The sequence below is a fragment of the Chelmon rostratus genome, chromosome 7 (assembly GCF_017976325.1).
Source record: "Chelmon rostratus isolate fCheRos1 chromosome 7, fCheRos1.pri, whole genome shotgun sequence".
In the NCBI taxonomy this organism is placed as follows: domain Eukaryota; kingdom Metazoa; phylum Chordata; class Actinopteri; order Chaetodontiformes; family Chaetodontidae; genus Chelmon; species Chelmon rostratus.
This window is the reverse complement of record NC_055664.1, coordinates 12,521,346-12,542,519: the sequence shown is the minus strand read 5'-3', so window position 1 is coordinate 12,542,519 and position 21,174 is coordinate 12,521,346. Positions and strand designations below refer to the sequence as shown.

The 21,174-nt window shown below is 40.0% G+C and overlaps 2 protein-coding genes across 3 annotated transcripts in view; both read left to right on the top strand.

The window, feature by feature from the left end:
* LOC121608959 (cGMP-dependent 3',5'-cyclic phosphodiesterase) overlaps positions 1-4,775 on the top strand; it is a 100,888-nt gene extending 96,113 nt beyond the window's left edge. For both annotated transcript variants that reach the window (XM_041940412.1, XM_041940413.1), the window contains 3 exons: positions 874-912; positions 1,034-1,140; positions 1,325-4,775. In XM_041940412.1, coding sequence (XP_041796346.1) covers positions 874-912; positions 1,034-1,140; positions 1,325-1,559 — 381 coding nt within the window. In that variant the 3' untranslated portion in view covers positions 1,560-4,775. The remainder of the gene's footprint in view (positions 1-873; positions 913-1,033; positions 1,141-1,324) is intronic.
* Positions 4,776-6,876: 2,101 nt separating this feature from the next.
* Positions 6,877-20,058, top strand: cul3b (cullin 3b). Its single transcript, XM_041940261.1, has 16 exons — positions 6,877-6,954; positions 9,457-9,654; positions 11,705-11,818; positions 12,581-12,741; positions 13,223-13,337; positions 13,452-13,680; positions 14,167-14,312; positions 14,854-15,030; positions 15,175-15,345; positions 15,781-15,888; positions 16,500-16,624; positions 16,995-17,091; positions 17,433-17,567; positions 17,786-17,972; positions 18,271-18,416; positions 18,823-20,058. The coding sequence occupies exons 1-16, from the start codon at positions 6,892-6,894 to the stop codon at positions 18,952-18,954; spliced, it is 2,304 nt and encodes a 767-aa protein (XP_041796195.1). The 5' UTR covers positions 6,877-6,891; the 3' UTR covers positions 18,955-20,058.
* The last annotated feature ends 1,116 nt before the right edge of the window (positions 20,059-21,174 follow it).

The window sequence follows — 21,174 nt, the reverse complement described above, 5'->3', positions numbered from 1 at the left end:
TTACAGTGCACATTTTCAGACATCTTATATGCTGTCTCTGCTCTTTGACATGACATTTCTCCAGAGCAGCTTCTATTTTCAACAGTTCGCTTCCCAAAGATGTCCTGTTGCCAATGACTGTACCGTAAACCTGACCCATTTCTGGGACAATGAAGATTATGAGATGTTTATCTGTACAGCTGGAAACCACCTTTCAGTCTATATGTCATCACATTCATTCTTTTCTGTGAAACCTCACTCCATTTTAGGATTATGTTTAATCTTGGTCTGCCCCCTTTTCAACACCAAACCCCTGACCCTTGTCCTAAATCCTACACCCTAAATCTCCCAACACCTAACACCTACAGCAAATGCACTGTAATCCTTATTCCCAAAACTGAACACGCTTTTCTGTTTAATTCAGGGTCTGGTTTGTCTTGGTCTTGGTTGGTACATGATTTTCTCACTGGCCAGAATGGGGATTAATGACAAAACAGCAGCTACACCAAATATTGAATTGTAACAAGGGGGAGTGGCATTTTATCTTGGATAGCAGCATTGTTGTGATTCAGCATAGTCCAATTACAGTAAAATTTGCAAAAAAGAGAACATCTTTCCTTAATTTGTGATACACCAGAGTGCATCAAATACTGTATGGTATTATGGTATTACACAGTGTTTTGTAATTTTTATCTTTTAAAATTGGTTTATGCTTACTTTGAAGTTAAATGAAAATCCAAACAAAAAGATGTCATAATAGTGTTTATATTTAAGTATTCCAGATTATATTTGCTGCTTTGTTGTGTGACATTACATACACGTGCCCTGATCAGTGTCACTATGAATATGAAGCCGTATGCACATTAACAGCTGTCTGCCTCTATGTGTCCACAGGAGCTGATTTATAAAGAGTTCTTCTCTCAAGGAGATCTGGTATGTGTCAGTGTACGTTGGCTGTTAAATGGCATGTGAAGTTATTTAGCAAGTGGCTGAAGTGTGTCATTTTACTTAATAGTGAGCTTATTGCTCACGTCTGTCTGTATTGTGCTTGCAGGAAAAAGCCATGGGGAACAGGCCCAGTGAGATGATGGACAGAGAGAAAGCGTACATCCCAGAACTACAGATAAGCTTCATGGAACATATCGCCATGCCCATTTACAAGTGCGTACAATCAACTTCACATCCTCCGTCTGATCCCTTTAACCACATATCACATTTACAACCACTATTTAGTAGTTTTGGTTCGTTCTAACTGGTCCTGTCAGCAGCAGTTCTGCAGACAGCTGTTTTCAGCAAAAAAATACACTCACTGAACACATGCCTCCACTGTCCTCTGTGCTTCTAGGCTGCTATCTGAACTGTTTCCTGGGGCCACTGAGCTGTACGAGAGAGTGGCGGCAAATCGGGAGCAGTGGACCAAAGTGTCCCACAAGTTCACCATCCGTGGGTTGCCTAGCAACAACAGCCTAGACTTCCTGGACCAGGAATACGAGCTGCTGCAGTCCCAGGGTGCTTTCGGAAGCGACGACCACTGCCTCAACGGCTGCCTCGACGATGCAGAAGGAGGGAGGGGTCAGTGACACCATCGGGCCGCTGGCGGGCGCTTGAAGTTTTCTGTGGTCCAATAAGAGGCTGAAGATACCTTATTAGGGACCCTAAGAGGGAGGGATCTCTCTGTTGTCAATCACTTAGATGCTTAGCAGGCCATGCAGAATGGACAGGACAAAGTTTCAGACTAACTGAATCAGACGAGCGATTTGAAACGAGTGGATCCATCTGAGCCGGTTCAGTGATTAGATGCTACATGTTGCTTGTGTCTCCTGTTCAGGAAGGCAGAAGGTGGTGACTTTATCTTTTTCAGCAGCTATACTGGAAAAATAAGTTTTTAGCGCAAGTCACAAGTTCATTCATACAGTACTGATCCTGATTACGATTGTAAAAACACACACACACTGACACACAAATGTACATGCACATACTGTTTGGACACACAGCAGAGTAAAAAAAAAACAACAACACTTCATTCTTATGGAAAAAGACTACTTCAACATGTAACAGTGAGATAAAGTGCTATACTTTCTGTAAAATGTTTCATAATAGCTTATATTGATTTAAATGGCTCAGCTGTGTTCACACACAAGCAGCTGCCATCGTCCCTCACCTGATGCTTATGAATGCATGCTGTATGGACACCTCATGTATTATTCCTTTTATCTTCATTGTTGATTTCTCCATGGCTAGGAAATTTAATGCAGTCCATTTTTATACCATCAGAACAGATTTTTATATTCAGCCTCCTCACAGTATATTTAATTAATTCATTATGTCCATGAAGTTGTACGGTGGAGATTTAGTCAATTTACTTACACAGCATTATAACCCTCATGTGTTTTCATCCACTTTACCTCATTTCTGGAGGTGTTTAAGGGACAATTTGACAATCACTGATCCACGACAAAGTCACTGATCCCTGGCCACAACACCCCACACCGTGCATAAAACATTATAAACACACCGCCTGCCCATATTAACTGCATGTCACTGCATCAAGTTTGCATCAGCACCTCAGACAAAAGCCGCTCATGACCTTCAATGCACCCTCAGTTTTTTTTTCTTCCTAGCACGTTCATCACTTCCTTTTACTTTTAAGTTCAGTGATTTCCTAATAAGAGACCTTAGATAGAGAGCAACCGAAGCCCTTTAAAAGATCCATCTCATCTGTTAGTGTAAATGTGCCAGAGTAGAGCATGTTATATGGAGTGTGTCATTGAGTGTGTCATATGGATCTGCCTTATTGCGCATCTTTGCTGCCTTTCTTAGAGCTTTTAATATAATATGAAAATTGAAATAAATAGTCTGTTTAGTATGTATGTTGTACATTTGTTATAGACATAGTTTGAGTATCAGTGTGTTGACTGAATGATCACAATGCTCAGAAGATGTATATTTGTGAAATACCTGTGTGGAGACCTGAGATCTCATGTCATTTGACTTCTTTCTATTTTAATTTATGTATACAACCACCAGTGGTTATTAGGCAGACACAACAGCATTTGTTTTCAGTTCTTGGTGCACTCAGAAATTATTTCAAAGAAGGAACTAGAGATGTAGCCTCACAGAAAAGACTCTTTCCTGAAAGCATCAACAGTTCACTATTGCTACATCCCAAAGGAAATGTCTGAAAAATTAGAGTTAAATTCTCAGATTGTGCCTCATGTATTTTTTTTTAATCTAAAAAAACAACAACAAACAAATGTTTTTTGTGGTTATGGGGTTTTGTGTTACAATATGCCATATTCAGTTTTACTTACGATGTTTGAAATGCTGCAGCTTTAGATTAAAACAACCACAGAATGGTTATACAAAGAGAAACGTCTGTAATGTTCTCCACTGTACTGTATGTAGGCCGTGTGTGGAGGCGTGAGAGCGAGTGGACGGAGGGGTGGGTGTGTAGATGAGATGCAGAAAGAGAGAGAGAGAATGAGAGAGGAAAGAGTGGATGTAATCTAGAATGTCTTCAATGATGTCCGCTTTTATACAGCCCTGATAATGCTAGTGAAGGTAGATGAAAGCAAAAATACTGCAATCATAGGATTTAAATACATAATTTTCCCTCAAAAGGCTCTCAGGGGGGCGCTTTAGGGAGGAAGGTTAATTGCTAAGCAAAGTGGTTTGATGTATGTGTTGTACCTACATTGGTATATGCATCAGCGTGATTGGATGAAATCTGCCTTGGTCTGCTCCACGGACATGAATTTCTTAAAGGGCATACAAGTGTTTGTAGAAGAGCCACTCTCTCCCTCTCTGTCTCCAGCTCTTTCCCTCACACGTGGGCTTTCCCATTTCTGTTATTTCTGAACCACTGTTTCGTACGTACCTGCCTTTCTCATGTGCAATATGAAGTGTCTGCCTCTGTGATGTTGCATAGATTCCTATGTAAATACCTAGGCCTCTTGTTAAATTATTACTTCGGTTCTGAGTTCCCAAAGGCATTTAAGTGTTCAAACATTAGGTTTCCATTGAAAAAAAAATGAAATGCCTGTGACAATTTAAATCCTAAAATGCTTTTGAGAGTCCAGACCTAAGGCCGTTTTCTATACTGAGTGTGTATCTGTCCCTTTATGTTTGTTATAGAGAGTCAGGGCTAAATGTGCCAAGCAAACATTGTCAACTCACTGGCCAGGCTGCAAAGTGAAAAACAGGCATACCTACAATTATTCTTTGTCTCCAGTGTTGGAGTGAAGTGGAGGGCTGTGTTCACATGAGACTTTTCTGGTACACCAGGAGCAGGTCTGAAATCACGGCTCATCCAGGAAGTATGAACCCAATCTATTTCCCGTCATCACAGAACAGCAGGACTCTAACCGGTGATGTAATGTCATTGTAATAATCACCTGTGACATAATTGTTAAAAGTGGCAAAAATATAATTGCTGTAAATATCAAAGTTTTAAGAGAAAATGTTACTTGATTGTCTGTCATTATTACAATGGGAAGTATTTCATTTCTGTAATGTATTTAAAGTGGTTGCATCCTGTTCTCTTTTTTATGCCATTTTTGAACAACCCCAAACTTAGACTTTTAGACGGAGGGGATGAAAGAAAACTATATGTGTATTTAGGATATACATATGATAATCTACCACAAATGAGAATCCAAACTAATCTGAAATGTATACATGATACTTATACAGAGGACTAAATCCAGTCATCTGTTAATTATTTGCTTTGTTGAGTTCTGAGTGCTGGTGGTCCTGTTCTTCTTCAGATGTAATCAACAAGGACATTTTGACAAGACAAATGGATGAAGTTTTGATTTTCTTTTTTTTTTTCTTTCTTGGAATAAATCTGGTGAAAGGCTTCTTGATTACTGTCTCTAAAAGTGTACGACACACCATACACTGTAGTTTCAGAAGACTCTGCAATATTACTTCACCATTAAAGTGTGCTCGGTTGCCTGGGAAAGGTCAGGTGACATTAGGCGATTTAGTCATCACAGTGGCATCTCTGTTGATCCTGTTTGCCTATTCCACATACTGATGCTGTGTAAGAATGGCCAGATTAACACACTGGGGGGCCGGGGGCAAAAATCTTCTGTAGTTCACTGCTGACTCCTCCCCCAACAATCAGCAATCTCTTCATATTCATGTAGTTAAAAGTCAAATTGTCATAACTTCTTAGTAGAGTAAGTTCTTATTGGGACTTACTCTAAAAACTGACCAACTGATGTGAAATTAAATCAAACAAAGCTTTTTTAGGACTATGCACCAATTAAGAAATTGACAAGGGTCCCATTATAGGCTCATCAACTGATATGATGCCTATTACCTGACACATTGGATTTAATCAAATTGCCCCAGTTGAAAAATGACAAAACATGCTAGAAACAAAGCTATCTATTCAATTGAAAACATTCAATTTGGCATCCCAATTAAAGTCAAATTGAAGATATTCCTGTCTGCCAGAGAGCCTAGAAATTCTATGTATTGATTTAGGATTATAGAAGAGGTATGTAACTGCACAGACAGACTTTGCATGCAAAGTTGTGCAAGTGCATATCACACCAATAAAAACACTAAATAACATAGTCACAATAGAACTTGGCCAGGGCTATTTTACACTGACAATCCAGCAAGCAGAATAGCAAACAGTGATATCCCCTTAAAAGCAAGTGATTCCCAAACATGCAGCCCTGTTCTACCATCAGTGTTAATCTGCCCAGACGTGAAGCCAGGGAGGAGTCCATCCTCCATCCACATGGTCCAACGACTCAGACATCACATCACAGCCTAAACCAGCCCTAACCAAATTAAGATGGAGTTTATATCAAGACATAAAAACCAGCAAATGATCTGATCCAAAATAAAATCTAAGAAACAAACCACTTTACAATATACATATGTACATAATATAACACTAACAGGGGCCATTGTGCATGACAACTTTTAGTTTTGATGTTATAAGTACATTTTTATGACATTATTTCTCTATTTCTGCTTTCTACTCTAGTAAAATTTTACTTGTAAAGATGTGTTTTTCAGTGGTGGAGGAAGTATTCAGATACAGATTCAGTAAAAACGCTCCATTGCAAGTGAAGGTTGTGCATTCAAAAATGTTTAAAAACTTAAATCGCAGTAGTATTTGCAACAAGATGTACTTTAAGTGTCAAAAGTAGAAGTACCCATTATGCAGAATGCCTCCTGACAGTGTCATCTATATGACTATAACTAATTAGAGAATTGTTACTGATGCATTTACATGTCAGCAATACTTTAAGGTTGTAGTTGATAGAGGTGGGGGTAGTTTTAACTACTGTATGCACAGCAATGCATCACATTGATCGTATGTTCTGTAAGTGAAATCTGAATCTGAAAAGGAATAAGCAGGTATAGCTGTTAAAATGTAAATGAGTGAATAGTGCAATATATCCCTTTGATAGCTCTGAAGTTTAAAGTAGAAGTAGCCAAACATAAAGTGGAAGTATTCAATTCAAATTGAAGTACAGCTACTCGAGTAATTATTCTTGGTTACTTTCTATCACTGATATTTTTAAAGTTAATCTTAAAGTATGAAAATATTTTGAGTACTTCCAGTCCATCATATATATGTGTGACGATGTGATAAATTATTCTAAAGTAAAGATGCAACTGAGGGAAAATGTTCCAAATTATTAATTTCTCGCGTGACTTGGAGTGCGTGAGCTCTGCGCAATGAGAACTGCAGGTAGTCCGCCATTGCTGTATGAAGAACTATCGGATTTGGCGTTTGGCTATCAACAATAAACTTGCGGTGCCGGGACGCGGAGCTACGAGGTCGAGTGAAAGCTCGTCGGCTGCTCCATAAATTAGTCGTCACCCCCGTCCCTCCCTGGAGAATACTTTCATGTGAATACAGAGCCAGCGGACGAGGCAACCATGTCCAATCTCAGCAAAGGCGGCACCAAGAAGGACACCAAAATGAGGATACGGGCCTTTCCTGTAAGTGCTCACCGTACTAGGTGCTCTGCCTGTTGGACAGGCGGTGACGCGATCGCCGTGGTCTGGGCTGCTGGCTAAATGCTAGCAGGCTAACCAGCTGAGCAGCAGATATGACTTGCCTATCCGTAAACAAAGTGATACCTTCAAATGTTCAGTCGCCCCCACTCTTGGTCGGTTGGTTATGTGGCTGCTCTATTATGTTACCAGCTCAATGGGAGCTTAAATGATTGACTTTTATCGTCCTTAACGTTTAACTATCAACTCCCCAAATGTTAGCTAGCAGTATCGATCTGTCGACATAGCCGACGCTAACGTTAGCCCTGACTCTTGACACTTGTTGTTTTGTATACTTTACACTTTTTAATCAAATGCATGACGTCTCTGTGTGCTGAGCTCGAAATTTGACTGACTTTTGTGCCCTGGAGTGCTAGCAAGATTTTCAGCAGTAGCAAGACCAAGCAGCAACCCTGTGACTGCTGTAGATGGATGCTAACAAAAAAAAAACAAACCAGCGAACCCAACGGCAGTTCTTGGTTCGCATTAACTGGTATATCAGCAGTGTATCCAAATGTCTGTCGTTGTTTTAGTGTTAAAATGGTGATTTTTCTTCCTCTCCTCGTCCACCTGGCACTCCCTTTGTCTGCAAGTCATTGAAAGACCTAATTTGTGAACTGACCTCATTCTGCTTTAAATGACATTTCAGCCTGTCTGACTGGCTGAGTGAGACTGTACATCATCAGATGCTTGAGAGGTTTCTTCTCCAAGAGTAGCTTCTAGTAATGTGCTAGTGATAGTGTCCACCTTATGTTACTGCCAAGAGGACCTTCACTTGTGTGTGCCTGTTGAATGTGACCCAGTCCTGACAGAGAGCAGCATCTTGACATGCATGTGTCTGGGCTTGTCTGCAGGGAAGGAGGACGCACTGTTCCCCCTCACCAGCGGTGGCACATATTGAGTTCAGAGTCCACAAGAATGCTGAGGAGAGCTCCCTAAATTTACTGCTTTGAGAGTTGTAATATAATGATGCATCACAGCTCAGCGTCCATGCAGAACTACATGTTATTTTCCTCTCACTGTCAAAAGTGGCTGGTAAATTGAAAATCCTGCTCCTGCACTTCTTGACTAAGTCTTGACACATTAAACACATTTTCCAAACTGTCAGCTTTTACATGGCATTTGAACATGTAAGAAATTCAAGTTGGTGTAGGTTTCAGTGTGCAAAGAAGTAACATATAGGGAGTGTTCAGTTTTTGTCAGTGTTGGAACTTACACATATCCACATACATAATTCTTTCTTGGCTATGTAATACCAATTGACAGACCCAGTGCATCTTCATCTTCCTTACAGATCATGCTGTTAGAGTAACAGAAGGGGTCGCACCAGCCAGGGTTCTTCTGAGTGCAGGTTTCTTGTCATTCTCACATTTCAGTAGAACACGACAGAAATTGGACATCTGACCATTACAATTTATCAGATAGGCTGCCAAACCGCTATCTCAATAATTTATTGTGTTAACTGGGTTTTAAGTACGCTGTTAAAGGTAAACTGAGAGAGACGAAAGAGGAAACAGGAAGACATGATTTAACCTAATCGAGATAGACCAACCACAGAACTCTACATAGCAGATATGTCAAAATATTTTAGTATTTCTAATGAAACTCAAAGTTGTCTCTTGGCCCAAAACACCCTGTTTGAATGAAAAATTAGTGAGTGCACAGTATTGTGCATTAGCTTAATTATTAACTCTGTATTTTTAAATCAGAAAAGAGGTGTATTACTTCAGGAAAGCATGGTCATTTATGACATTGAAAGTCTGTCTTTTTTGGTTTGTGGTAAGATCTCCTGCTCATGGATACAAAATAAACTGACATGGTAACATCACTACTTGTACAACCTGCAGAAGAAAATATAAATGAATGCTTGTTTCTACCCGCTTCTTCTTCCAGGCAGACCATTGTTTCAGGCTTATTAAAACTCAGGCCTTATTTGCTATATTCTGCAGATCCTAACACTGGCCAAAAACCAACCCTAAGCACCTATACAGTAAAGCATATTTTTGGTGGAGATTCTAAAAGGCAGTATCCACAGCAGGAGAGGAAGTATCGCCTTAGAGTCTCAAATCAAGGCAGAAGGCCCTCTTCCAATCATATGTTCTATTGTAGTAAGTTCACACATGTGTAAGACAGTTAAGATGTGAGAGCTTGTCAGGGGACAGAGGAGTGTTTTGGGGTTTGGAAAAGCTGTATCTATCTGATCTCAGTCATTCTCAATGACAAAGTGAATAATAAAAGATGGGGAGTTGACAAATGTACAGTTTTTTCTACTCCCATCCCCTGGCTCACATTTCCAGTGCAGGAAGAATGCAAAGACAAAACTGCACAGAGCTGGGAGTCTATCTGTATCGGGAGGATTTATTCAGGAACAAGATCCTTGGATCTAAGTGTTGGTACAAATAACAATAGGTGATGGTCATCTTACTTATTGCTCATTACCTTATGCAGATGACGATGGATGAGAAGTACGTCAACAATATCTGGGACCTTCTGAAGAATGCCATACAGGAGATTCAGAGGAAGAACAACAGCGGCCTGAGCTTCGAAGAACTGTACAGGAACGCCTACACAATGGTGCTCCACAAACATGGAGAGAAGCTGTACACGGGCCTGCGGGAGGTCGTCACTGAACACCTTATCAACAAAGTAAGACAAACACAGATTGCAGGCATTTTCAAAGCATTAGGCATTATTATATTTTGGCTGTACCAAGGGGGATTGCACAGATTAACCTTCATGACACGATAGTTACTCCTGCAGTAAACACCCAGGTAATTCGGTAAACTCCCTTAAAATTTTGAAATCAAAGGAAATTATGACACACCGAACAGTGCACATCATAAGCTTGGTGAATTTGCCAGACACCTAAAGTCAAGTCAAGTCAAGTCAAGTCACACAATGCTTGCAGAATGATAGAAAACAGGCTTTATGCTCCTGTTTCTTGTTGTTTTTAAAGTGTATTTGACTGCTGTTTCACCCAAGTGTGTGACAGATAATTATTTGTGCATACTTGTATTTGATATAAGATAGTCCTGTGAGAACTATATATTCTAAACAGAATCTTTCATAGGTTACATATTTAGAAACATATTACTGCTTAACCTGTGTGTCGTCTGTGCAAAACAAAGATAATGCTGGAAAACATGAGCCATTTCCATTCATGAGCCTTGTGAGGGTGAGTTAGAAAACTGGGCAATACAATTTCAGATTTGTGAAACTCTTTAAGGATCACTTTTTGTGCTTTTGACAGATTCCTCATTTCTGTGACTGACTAGGAAGTGGCCAGATTTGTTGGTAGGGTCCTTGAGTTGTAATTTTGTTCTGGGTTTTCAGCTGCACAAGGTTGGTCATCTGTCTCCGAGCCTTCCTAAAACTTGTTTTTCCTTATATGTTACAGCAGTGCAGTATTTTTTGAGTGATGCCTTGACAGAGCACAGTTTTCTCAAACTGGAAATTTTGTTGATTTATTTACCAGGAGAAATCTATTGTAAGTGAAATGGTGGACATGATAGTGATTTTTCTCATCACTCTGTGTAAAAGAAACTTTGCAATCAATTGCTCATCCTGTAAATAAGAGATTAACTTGTTTTGAAATTCCTGCTGTCAAGTTAGAGAAGCCATTAGTGAATGTTTTTCTTAAGCTGTCACTTGTTTTTTTGTTGCATATAATTAGTAACAAATTAAGCTTGGTCATGATATCTGTAGTGGAAGATTCTGTGCATTTTACAGTGTGCAGATACCCATTGAGCAATATTTGAGCAGCCTGCTGTTAAATACCAGCCAGATGGGTTTACGGCTTAATTAAATACACATTCTCAACTTGGCAGGTTTAGTAAATTAGCAGTCAGGGAAAGTCAACAAGCAACTGTTGAAAGAAGAGAGATCTGACACCTGGATGTGTTTTTATTATCAAATAATGATCCAGATATCACTTTTGTGGAAAGACTGTGTAGATCTTCAGTTTTTATTCATTGGTTTATCTTCTTGTAATGTTCCCCATGACTCCAAAAACACAGAACAAACATCTTCTGGGTCCATGACATCTATTTTCTAGAAACAGATGACACAATAGTTTGATATATGTATACTACTGTTATTTCGGTGTTTATTATGATGCAGCAGCGGCATTAGAAATTGTCAGAACAGATAAACAAAAGAGAAGCTTCATCTTATCAGCACCAAGCAACAACAGTAACATCATAACTGCTTTATAAGTAAGCAAGGAATGTGCACAGTGAGCTTTTAATTTAAAGGCATATTCAGATTTATGGGGTTGCCTCCATCTTGTACTTTAAGATTTGGTATGGATGTGTAGAAGAAGTTAGTGAGTCTGTGAGGGTTTATCTCATGTATTAGTAGGACAGAGGTGATAATGCATCATGTCCAGAAGGGGAAAAAGGGGAGGTCAGTGTGACCTTAAGAATCTTACTCTACAGAGACATTAGGTTTACAGTGCTGAGTCACACTGCAGTGTGACTATTACCGAGCTGTAGAGACGTGTAGAGAAAAGGCATTAAAGAAAGTGCAAAGTATTAGCACTATAAAATACTGCATTGAAGTGTCAGCTTGATGCAGGTGCATTTTCTTCAACAAGGAGTTTTCAAGTTTCTGGTCCTTGGTCAGTATGTTGTCAGTAACACTGCAGAACTTGGTGTCGTATGTCCACTTCATGCATGTGTGTTTGTCCCCCCAAAAGGTACGAGAAGATGTCCTCAACTCCCTAAACAATAACTTCCTCCAAACCCTCAATCAGGCCTGGAATGACCATCAAACAGCGATGGTGATGATCAGAGACATCCTGATGTACATGGTGAGAAGCTGATGTTTCCCCGGATCTAACACATTTACACAGCTTCATAACAGCACACATGAGTGAGGAGACTGAGGTCACAAGAAAATTACAGAAGTGAATACTGCTCATTATTTTAGAAATCTTGTCTGTCTGTTATGCTTCAGGTACAACTCATTGATGTGTGCTCTGACTAAAGAAAATGTTTTCTGTCAAGTGCAGTTTCAGGTACACATGTTGGTTTAGAGTAGTAAAAAAAAGTTTATTGGCTGAGTTAATGAGACTTTTGTGACTCTATCAGCAACTGTACCTTTGGCATATTGGCCTCTGATTCTTAAGAGTCCATATTAGGAGCAGCCAATCAAATCTGACAAATAACAACCTGTGAGTGTGACTTTTTTAAACTGTTCTTCGAACAAACTCAAGAGGCCGCCTCACTTTCAGAGAGTGCTGCCAAGTCTATGCAGGATTAAACTTAAACCATAAATAGTGTGGAAATACCCTATGATTGTATTTGCATAGTGTATGTATGAACACAGACACATATGTATTTGAAAATGAAAATGAAACTGTTTCTAAAATGTTGAATAATCACTGTAGAACAGAGAACATCAGGCCTGCTTTAGAAATGTGTCTGGGAAAACAATTGATCTTGGCAATATTTCAGTCGTTATGTCACTACATAACTGAGATATATACATATATGAGAACCTTGGAGAGGAAATGCATATATCCAGTGTTGTCCAAGACATTAATTCACCTTTTCATGTGTCTGTCCCACAGGACCGGGTGTACGTACAGCAGAACAATGTAGAGAATGTCTACAACCTGGGACTTATCATTTTTAGGGATCAGGTGGTTCGTTATGGCTGCATCAGAGACCACCTCCGACAGACCCTGCTGGACATGATCGCACGCGAGAGGAAGGGGGAGGTGGTGGACAGGTAGCCAGAAACTCAGCATTGATTGCATGCATGACAACCTAACTAATTGCCAGTTTATGTTGACAAGTTAATTTTAATTCCAGTTGCACATAAATTGGGAAGAAAATTGACTTCACATCCTTCATATTAAGTCAAATTAAGGGAAATGTTAAATCACCCTTTTTCACCAGACAGGGTACATGCTTTCGCCATAAACAATAAATGCAGCTGTCAGGTACCTCTGCTACAATTAAACCTGCTGGGAAGTTCACTGAAACAGGCTTTGACATTTAAAGCATTGATTTTTCTGAGCCTCTTGTTGTTTTTAGATGAAGGAACAATCAAGTTAGTTGGCAGCCATAGTAAGTGTGAAATGAGCATCGTGAAATGTTTGTTGGTTTGTTTTTGATTTTGTTTTTGGGTTTTTTTTTTTTTTTTGGCACTTTTCTTTTGCATCACTGATTGCGTTTTCAACATTTGGTCTGCTTCTCTTCTCTACCAGGGGGGCCATTAGAAATGCCTGCCAAATGTTAATGATCCTCGGCCTTGAAGGGAGATCTGTTTATGAAGAAGACTTTGAGGCACCGTTCTTAGAAATGTCTGCAGAATTTTTCCAGGTTTGTGGGAGAAAATAATTCCTGTGACTGTGCATTTTTGTAAAATTGAAAGTAAGTGGAAATGATTTTGAGAAACATTTTTTAAGCTTCAGAGTGTTTCTTGTTCATACTCAGATGGAGAGCCAAAAGTTCCTTGCAGAAAACAGTGCCAGTGTGTACATAAAGAAGGTGGAAGCTAGGATCAATGAGGAGATTGAGCGGGTGATGCACTGCCTGGACAAATCTACAGAGGAGCCTATTGTCAAGGTGGTGGAACGTGAGCTCATCTCCAAACACATGAAGACCATCGTAGAGATGGAGAACTCTGGCCTGGTCCACATGCTCAAAAATGGCAAGACAGACGGTAAGAGTGCTGCAGTCTTGTGCTGCTTGTGCTTCATGTGTATGTCATGTTTATTGTCCTTGTTATGGGGGAAAATGAAATCCACACAAGCTACAGTCAGAGTTCATGGTTCACTCCAAAAAAGGGAGACAGAAATCCCCCAAACTCTTTAGCAAACCATCTAATTGCCTCTTGCAAGAGATATCTACATTTTACTGGATCAGTAGTGCAGTCCCCTTTCTCATGTCACAAACAATACAAGAGGAAGAATGCAGTTGTAATGATTGGATTTAGAAAGAAGTGGGACTGCAGCGTAGTAGCTTCAGTGATCATCATCATCATCATCATCATATTTTCACATTGGCACACTCAGGTATTTCAGTTCACTGTGCGCAAATAAAGCTCAGTTTTTTCAGCTGCCCAGTCCTTTTTCCACTTGGTGGAAAAGGATTTCTAATATGTGTGCTTGTGTGTGTATGTGTGTGTTTTCATGCATATCCGTCACAGATTTGGCGTGCATGTACAAGCTGTTCAGCAGGGTTCCCAACGGGCTCAAGACCATGTGTGAGTGTATGAGCTCATACCTGCGGGAGCAAGGCAAGGCGCTCGTGTCAGAGGAGGGAGAGGGAAAGAACCCTGTGGACTACATCCAGGTAAGACGATGGGATGTCAGGAGACATTACAGTGCAGTGAGGTTATTGCTCAGTCTTGTGAATCTGCAGGAATGCCTTATCTCCTCTAAGAGTAGGCCGGGCTGATGGTGTTGAAGCACACTATAACCTTCTAACCACATATATTTTAGGTGAATGAAATCAGTGCTAACATCTAACCTTGTTAGTGATCATGGAGCAATTTCTCCTGGCTCAGCATGCTTTGGCACATTATTGCGTGCTGGTTCTTGACCATAATGTGCTTCCATAACTTCCCAGCAGAGGATAACTGCTCTGACCCCCTGCCTTTGTGGCCACAAACCATGATGATCTCTGCCCTCAACCACACTGCGTCGCTGCGCTGTACTAAATAACGTGTGAGGTCTTTCAGGCGACAAGAGCAGAGGCACTGTTTCTGAAAATCTTTCAGTGCTTTTGAAGCAGACTGGCTCTTTACTGATGAGACCAGCTTTCCTCTGCTGGAGCTACTGTTGTTGAACTGCACCTGTATGATCCCCATTCATCCTTGTCTCCTTGCCTGCAGGGTTTGCTGGACCTGAAGTCACGTTTCGACCGCTTCCTCCAGGAGTCCTTCAATAATGACCGGCTCTTCAAACAAACTATTGCAGGCGACTTTGAGTACTTCCTTAATCTCAACTCTCGCTCGCCTGAGTACCTGTCACTCTTCATTGATGACAAACTGAAGAAAGGAGTAAAAGGGGTGAGCCCTTTAATGGATTCATACTCTTATTTTAGAATACGCTAAACGCCTGCTTGTACAGGATTTGGTACCACACTGCACCATGAAACTGACTGTGTTCATGACCATCCTTTGTAACATCCATCATTTTGTTTTTTTGTCCAGTTGACAGAGCAGGAGGTGGAGTCTATACTAGACAAGGCCATGGTGCTGTTCCGCTTCATGCAGGAAAAGGACGTGTTTGAGAGGTATTACAAGCAGCACCTGGCCCGCAGGCTGCTCACCAACAAGAGCGTCTCTGATGACTCTGAGAAGAACATGATCTCAAAGCTTAAGGTGAGCAGTAAAATAAGGCGATTTCAGAAAAGCTTTTGATTGAATAAGAACCTTCCACCTCAGGATGAGAAGGTTATGTAGCTTTTAAAAGATTTTTTATGCAATTTCTCTCTTTCCTGTGCTATCCAGTCAAAATAAAAAAAATGTTCTTTACATACTGTAATTTAACTAAACTGAAACTGTAATTTTCTGTCAGCTCACATTAAAAGGTGTTTTTAGGCATCTTGTGTGATCTTGTTCATGGTATCTAAACCCCAAGGGTAAAGTTTTAAGCTTTAGTCAATGTGTTGGTAGATTACAAAGAAAGTTTTGGACAGAAGAAACCTACAGTAAGCAGACTGTACCCACATGCTGCTGTTCGAAGTTGATAATCATTTAAATTGAATGTCTTTTGACAAACTAAATGTGATCCCTCTTGTGGTCTTCATTGCTCAGACCGAGTGTGGCTGTCAGTTCACCTCTAAACTGGAGGGCATGTTCCGGGATATGAGCATCTCCAACACCACCATGGACGAGTTTAGACAACATCTACAGACAACTGGGGTGAGGAGACGCTACACGCCACAGCTCACTCTACAAATAACAAGCCCACTTTGCTGCCTGTAATCAATACACGGCTGCTTGAGCGACTGAGCGTTGCTGCGTTGCTCTGACATGAAAACAGTTATGCACCACTGTTCAAACCTTGGGAATACATGCTGCTAATTTCTGGCTTGTGCTGCGATGTCACAATGCTTTTTGTCTCAGAGCCTCTGTCACTGTATTTGTCATTCTGGTTAACTGAAACAAATGTGACTCATGTTTAGCAGACAATAAATTTGAGAGCATGAATCCCTGTAATTATTTGTACATATTGTTTGCTTAGTCTATATTTTAAAAAGTCAATTTTAAACCCACGTGAAACCTATTTTTTTCTAATCTATTAGGTTATATTTATGTTCTGAATTTTTCTCAATTTAGCACAGTGATCTGTTTCAGATAAACAGCACATGTGCCTAATTTGTGTTAATGGTCTGCAGTTTTTTTTTTTGTCTACTTAAGTTCTGTCTGTTTTATCTGTTTCTAAATGCACCAAAAAACGCAGTGTACGGGGTGTTATTACATCAGAGTAGACTGAAACCTGTTTGTGCATCTCATGCTTTTTCCAACTCCAGGTGTCACTCGGAGGAGTTGATCTCACTGTTAGAGTCCTGACTACGGGATACTGGCCAACACAATCAGCAACACCCAAGTGCAACATCCCCCCTTCACCGCGACATGCATTTGAAGTCTTTAGAAGGTCAGTCACTTGTGCACTTGAAGCACAGAATAACAAGTTTACAGTTTAAATGTGTGGTTTTAGAACTTTGTTTTCAGTCCAGGGATTTCTGAAATGTGTGATCCAAAAGCAAGAGTCTTACTAAGCCACATTATGTTATGTCACAATTGGAAGCCGACCAAAGTAACCACCTTTTTCAGCTCCTGACCCATTTCTGAAGCTATAAGCTTGCGTTTATTCCTAGAAATAGAATATATATCATATTTTTGCCATGTTGTTAAGGTCTTCTCCTCGGGCCTGTTGCAGAAAGTATCAACACTTAAGTTGGATTAATTGTGGTACACTGACTATTCTTAGATGTTAACCTAGAATGACTCCTTTCTGCTTGTAGGTTTTATCTTGGTAAGCACAGCGGCAGACAACTCACACTGCAGCACCATATGGGCTCTGCAGATCTAAACGCCACCTTCTACGGTCCCATCAAAAAGGTATGCACCAACTTAAAGCGGAATATCAGTGCATTTCTACTCATACTGATACTGTATGCCATAATTATGTGAAAGAACAATGGACAATGGGAAATGACAAGTTGACCAAGTTTCCATATATTGTCAGTCGGGCTGTTTTCCAAAGTATTAGTTTTGTTACCAAAGTTTAGAGGCCACACTGAAAATGTTCTAGCAAGAAGCTCTAATTTGTGTTTGTGTTGTGTTGTTAAAGTGTTTAAATAATGAAATTATTTAAATAACAGAACACACATAATTTCTTGTGGAAGTGGATTCTGAAACATGTTTTTAGATTCTGATGTTTAATCCCAACATTTCAAAAGGAGGATGGGTCAGAGGTCGGAGTAGGAGGAGCCCAGGTAACCGGCTCCAACACCAGGAAGCACATCCTGCAGGTCTCCACCTTCCAGATGACCATCCTCATGCTTTTCAACAACAGAGAGAAGTCCACCTTTGAGGTACACATCATCCCCACTGCCCCTGCACACTGTAACTGTATGTTACAGTTCCTGTTGTATCACAAAAAGATTTTGCTGTGCCCAGAAACAGCAGCAACCTGGTGATTTACAGTTGACAACTCCTTGATGAGGAATTTATCATACAAGTTTCAGCTTTTCTCTCTGTTACGTCTTGCTTATTGTTTCATTGCCCCGAACTGGATTTCTCCAACCTGCAGGAGATCCAGCAGGAGACGGACATCCCAGAGAGGGAGTTGGTGCGAGCGCTGCAGTCTCTGGCCTGTGGGAAGCCCACTCAGAGAGTTCTCACCAAGGAGCCCAAGTCCAAGGAGATTGAGAACGGCCATGTGTTTACAGTCAACGACCAGTTTACCTCCAAACTGCACCGTGTCAAGATCCAGACAGGTACACAACATCATTAAGTTTGTATGATGTTTTCTTATGATTAAAGTAAAATAATGTTTTTGAATTTCTGATGCATTGTTTTGGTATATGTTGAACTGGTGCTTCTGAAGATAGAGAACAATTCAAAATATTGCAGCACTGAACTGTACTGCAGTCGTTTGGCAGAATAGGTCTTACGATATTCTGATCCCATGGTATTCAGTAAACACTTAAATGTACATAAGCCTCATGTGCTGCAGAAAATGTAACAAAAGAACTTGTCTTTTGCATTTATTTTCCTTTCTTCTGCACCACCTAGTGGCCGCTAAACAAGGGGAGTCAGACCCGGAAAGGAAGGAGACACGGCAGAAAGTGGACGATGACAGGAAGCATGAGATCGAAGCTGCCATTGTTCGCATCATGAAGTCCAGAAAGAAGATGCAGCACAATGTCCTAGTAGCAGAGGTCAGTTAGCCGAAATGGTTGCATTTTGGCCCACATTAGCATTGTTTACATTTATATATTTTTCTCTTTGTATTGATGAACTTACTGAGTTCCAAGAAATGAGCCCCTCTGGTCCTGAGCAAGGAAACAAGGGCAAGAGAGTTGGAACTGAAAACCCTAAACAATCAATAAAATTATGTCTTACTGTAATTAACTTTTACACTTTAATTTAAAAAAAAAAAAATGATTTATGCATTTTCTTTGTTTTGACCACTTCCTGTCCACAGTATTGGACAGAGCAGTTTTGTAAAATAAAATAACATAAAATGAAGGCAAAAGATATAAAATAAGGTGCTGATCATGGTGATAAAATGAGTAATGACAGGAGTATGAAACACTGACGTTACTGTATTTGTTGTCTCCACAGGTCACGCAGCAGTTGCGAGCACGATTCCTCCCTAGTCCTGTAGTCATCAAGAAGCGCATTGAAGGACTCATTGAGAGGGAATATTTGGCACGAACACCGGAGGACCGCAAAGTGTACACTTACGTAGCATAAAACAAGTGAATCCAATGAAAGCTAACATTGAGTTGAGAGAAACTGAGAGCCTTGTTTTTTTTGTGGACTGCTATGCGTTTGAATGAACTTGGAAGTGCTTTCATCATTGATTCTGGGAAACACTGGGAAGCTTAACCTTTCTTCCATAAAATGTGTAAAAAAAAAACATGCAAAAGATGGGGAAGTTTTCTAGCAATATTAGATTTCTTCTGCTGAGAGAAATGAAAGGAGGGGGATCTAGTTTTGTACAAAATCATGTTTCTTGTGGCCTTTGGAGAGAATTGGACGTACGTGCTGTCGAGAACAAGTGAAAACATGTTAGAGCAAACACACGGCTACTTGGAGACCAAGAAAACATTTGAATTCACTCCCCTGTTTTAAATGTTGATGTCAGTGTGTTATGTTTGTTTTTTGTGGCACATTGATGGCTGTACAGGTTGACAGACACTCTTGGCCTTTTCCTCCCGGAGGATTTTAAATTTAAAGAAGAGGACAAAGTGTTGCCTGGTACACACCTGGTTTACAACAGCAGCAAAACACATTTTGAGCACTTGAGAGAACAGGTGCTTAAGTGCTTAATTTATGTTGCAAATATGTCTGTTTTTTGAGGTTGTTTTAATTTCTGATGCGAATTAAGTGCACCTCACATAGCTGAAATATTAAATGCCATTTTCAATACTTTGGCCAGGTTTGTACTAGTTGGTAGAGAGATCAAGAGCTGTAGCTTCACGGCATGCTTTATCTAATGGATCAATCAGGGGTATAAGACGCACATAAAAGCTCCATAAATGGTGTTTGGTCTCTCATCACACATTTTTCACTTCAGGCCTGCTGTATGATCGGCCAGAAAGATTTATCTCCTCTCTTTGAATGGAAGGTTTCTTGTGGTGCAGGTTTCAAAGAGGTTTTTTTTTTTTTTTTTTCATTCTTGACTGCATTTTGAACGGGTGGAACCAGTCTAGCACCATGTTCTAATGTGTACAAATTGTAAAATAATTATTGTACTCACTGCGAAGGTGGATTGTACAGGGCCTTGTTTTCATCATATTAAATGTAGAATAAAAAAATGAGATGATGTATTTTTCTTTTTTTACATCTTTCATGAGAAGGCCTCGGCAAGCATCAGAAATACTCGAGTCTCTGACCATAATTAAAGCTTAATGTAAATGGTAAGCCACAGTCAAAATCCCCACGTTCACATGAGGAACTTTGCCTCTGAAGTACATTGTTTACAACAGTATTTTGAGATTTAAGTGCAACTCTTCTTTCCATCTTAAGAAAAAAAGCACTCAATTAAAATGTAGTTTTGTTGAAATTTGTTTTTAGGGAGGTGTAGATTCAACTGAATAGTTTGTGTTGCTATTGAATTGTCGTACTGAGATTTTTCTAAAATGTGTTTGCCAAATTTTAGAAATGACCCAAGCACCACAAAGTGTGTCCTTCAACATTAAGTTGGATCAACACTATTGTAAAGCAATTCCAGCAAAAACTAAACTTTTTAACCTTTTGGAAAATGGAGCCTCAATGGATAGACAAAATATGTAATATAACCATGAAACTTACACAATCCAGGGAAATGTTATTTTGTCTGCTTCAGGTTATTTCAGGTCATTTTTTTATTTCATAACAATTTCTGAATGATCCATCAGCTCATTCAGACCCAAGTCTCTGCCCAGCTGCCCTTGACTTAAAGAACAGTGGCATTATGAAATAAATCAATACCAGGGCAGAAAAATGGCACTGTGAATTAAAACAGACTTTGGAAGTGTTTTGAAGTAAAAACTGCAATTAAATAAATATGACCTGCAATAAACTTAATGTGAAAAGAAGCACGGTTCCATCATCATGATTTGGCTTTTAAACATTAGATTATTTTACAATGTCACGGTTTAATTGCATGTTATTTGTTATTGCATGTATTAATCATGTATTGAATCATATAACACGATGTGTCCATACACATACACATAAACAGTGGGATGTTTCAGCTTCTGCAGGCTGCACACACGGACTGTAGGTGCATGTCTGTCACAGGTCAGAGAGCTTTATGGGCATTTCACTTTGTGGAAACCAGGCTTGTCAAAACGCTGCGTGCTCCCAGAAGCGAGCTGTTGAGGAGTTTAATGCTCTTAGCAAGGTCTTAACAAACAATGTCTTTAATTTTCGGGCTTTAGAGCCTCCCCTCCATACGTGCCCTGCACTTTTAAATCTGGCCAACCC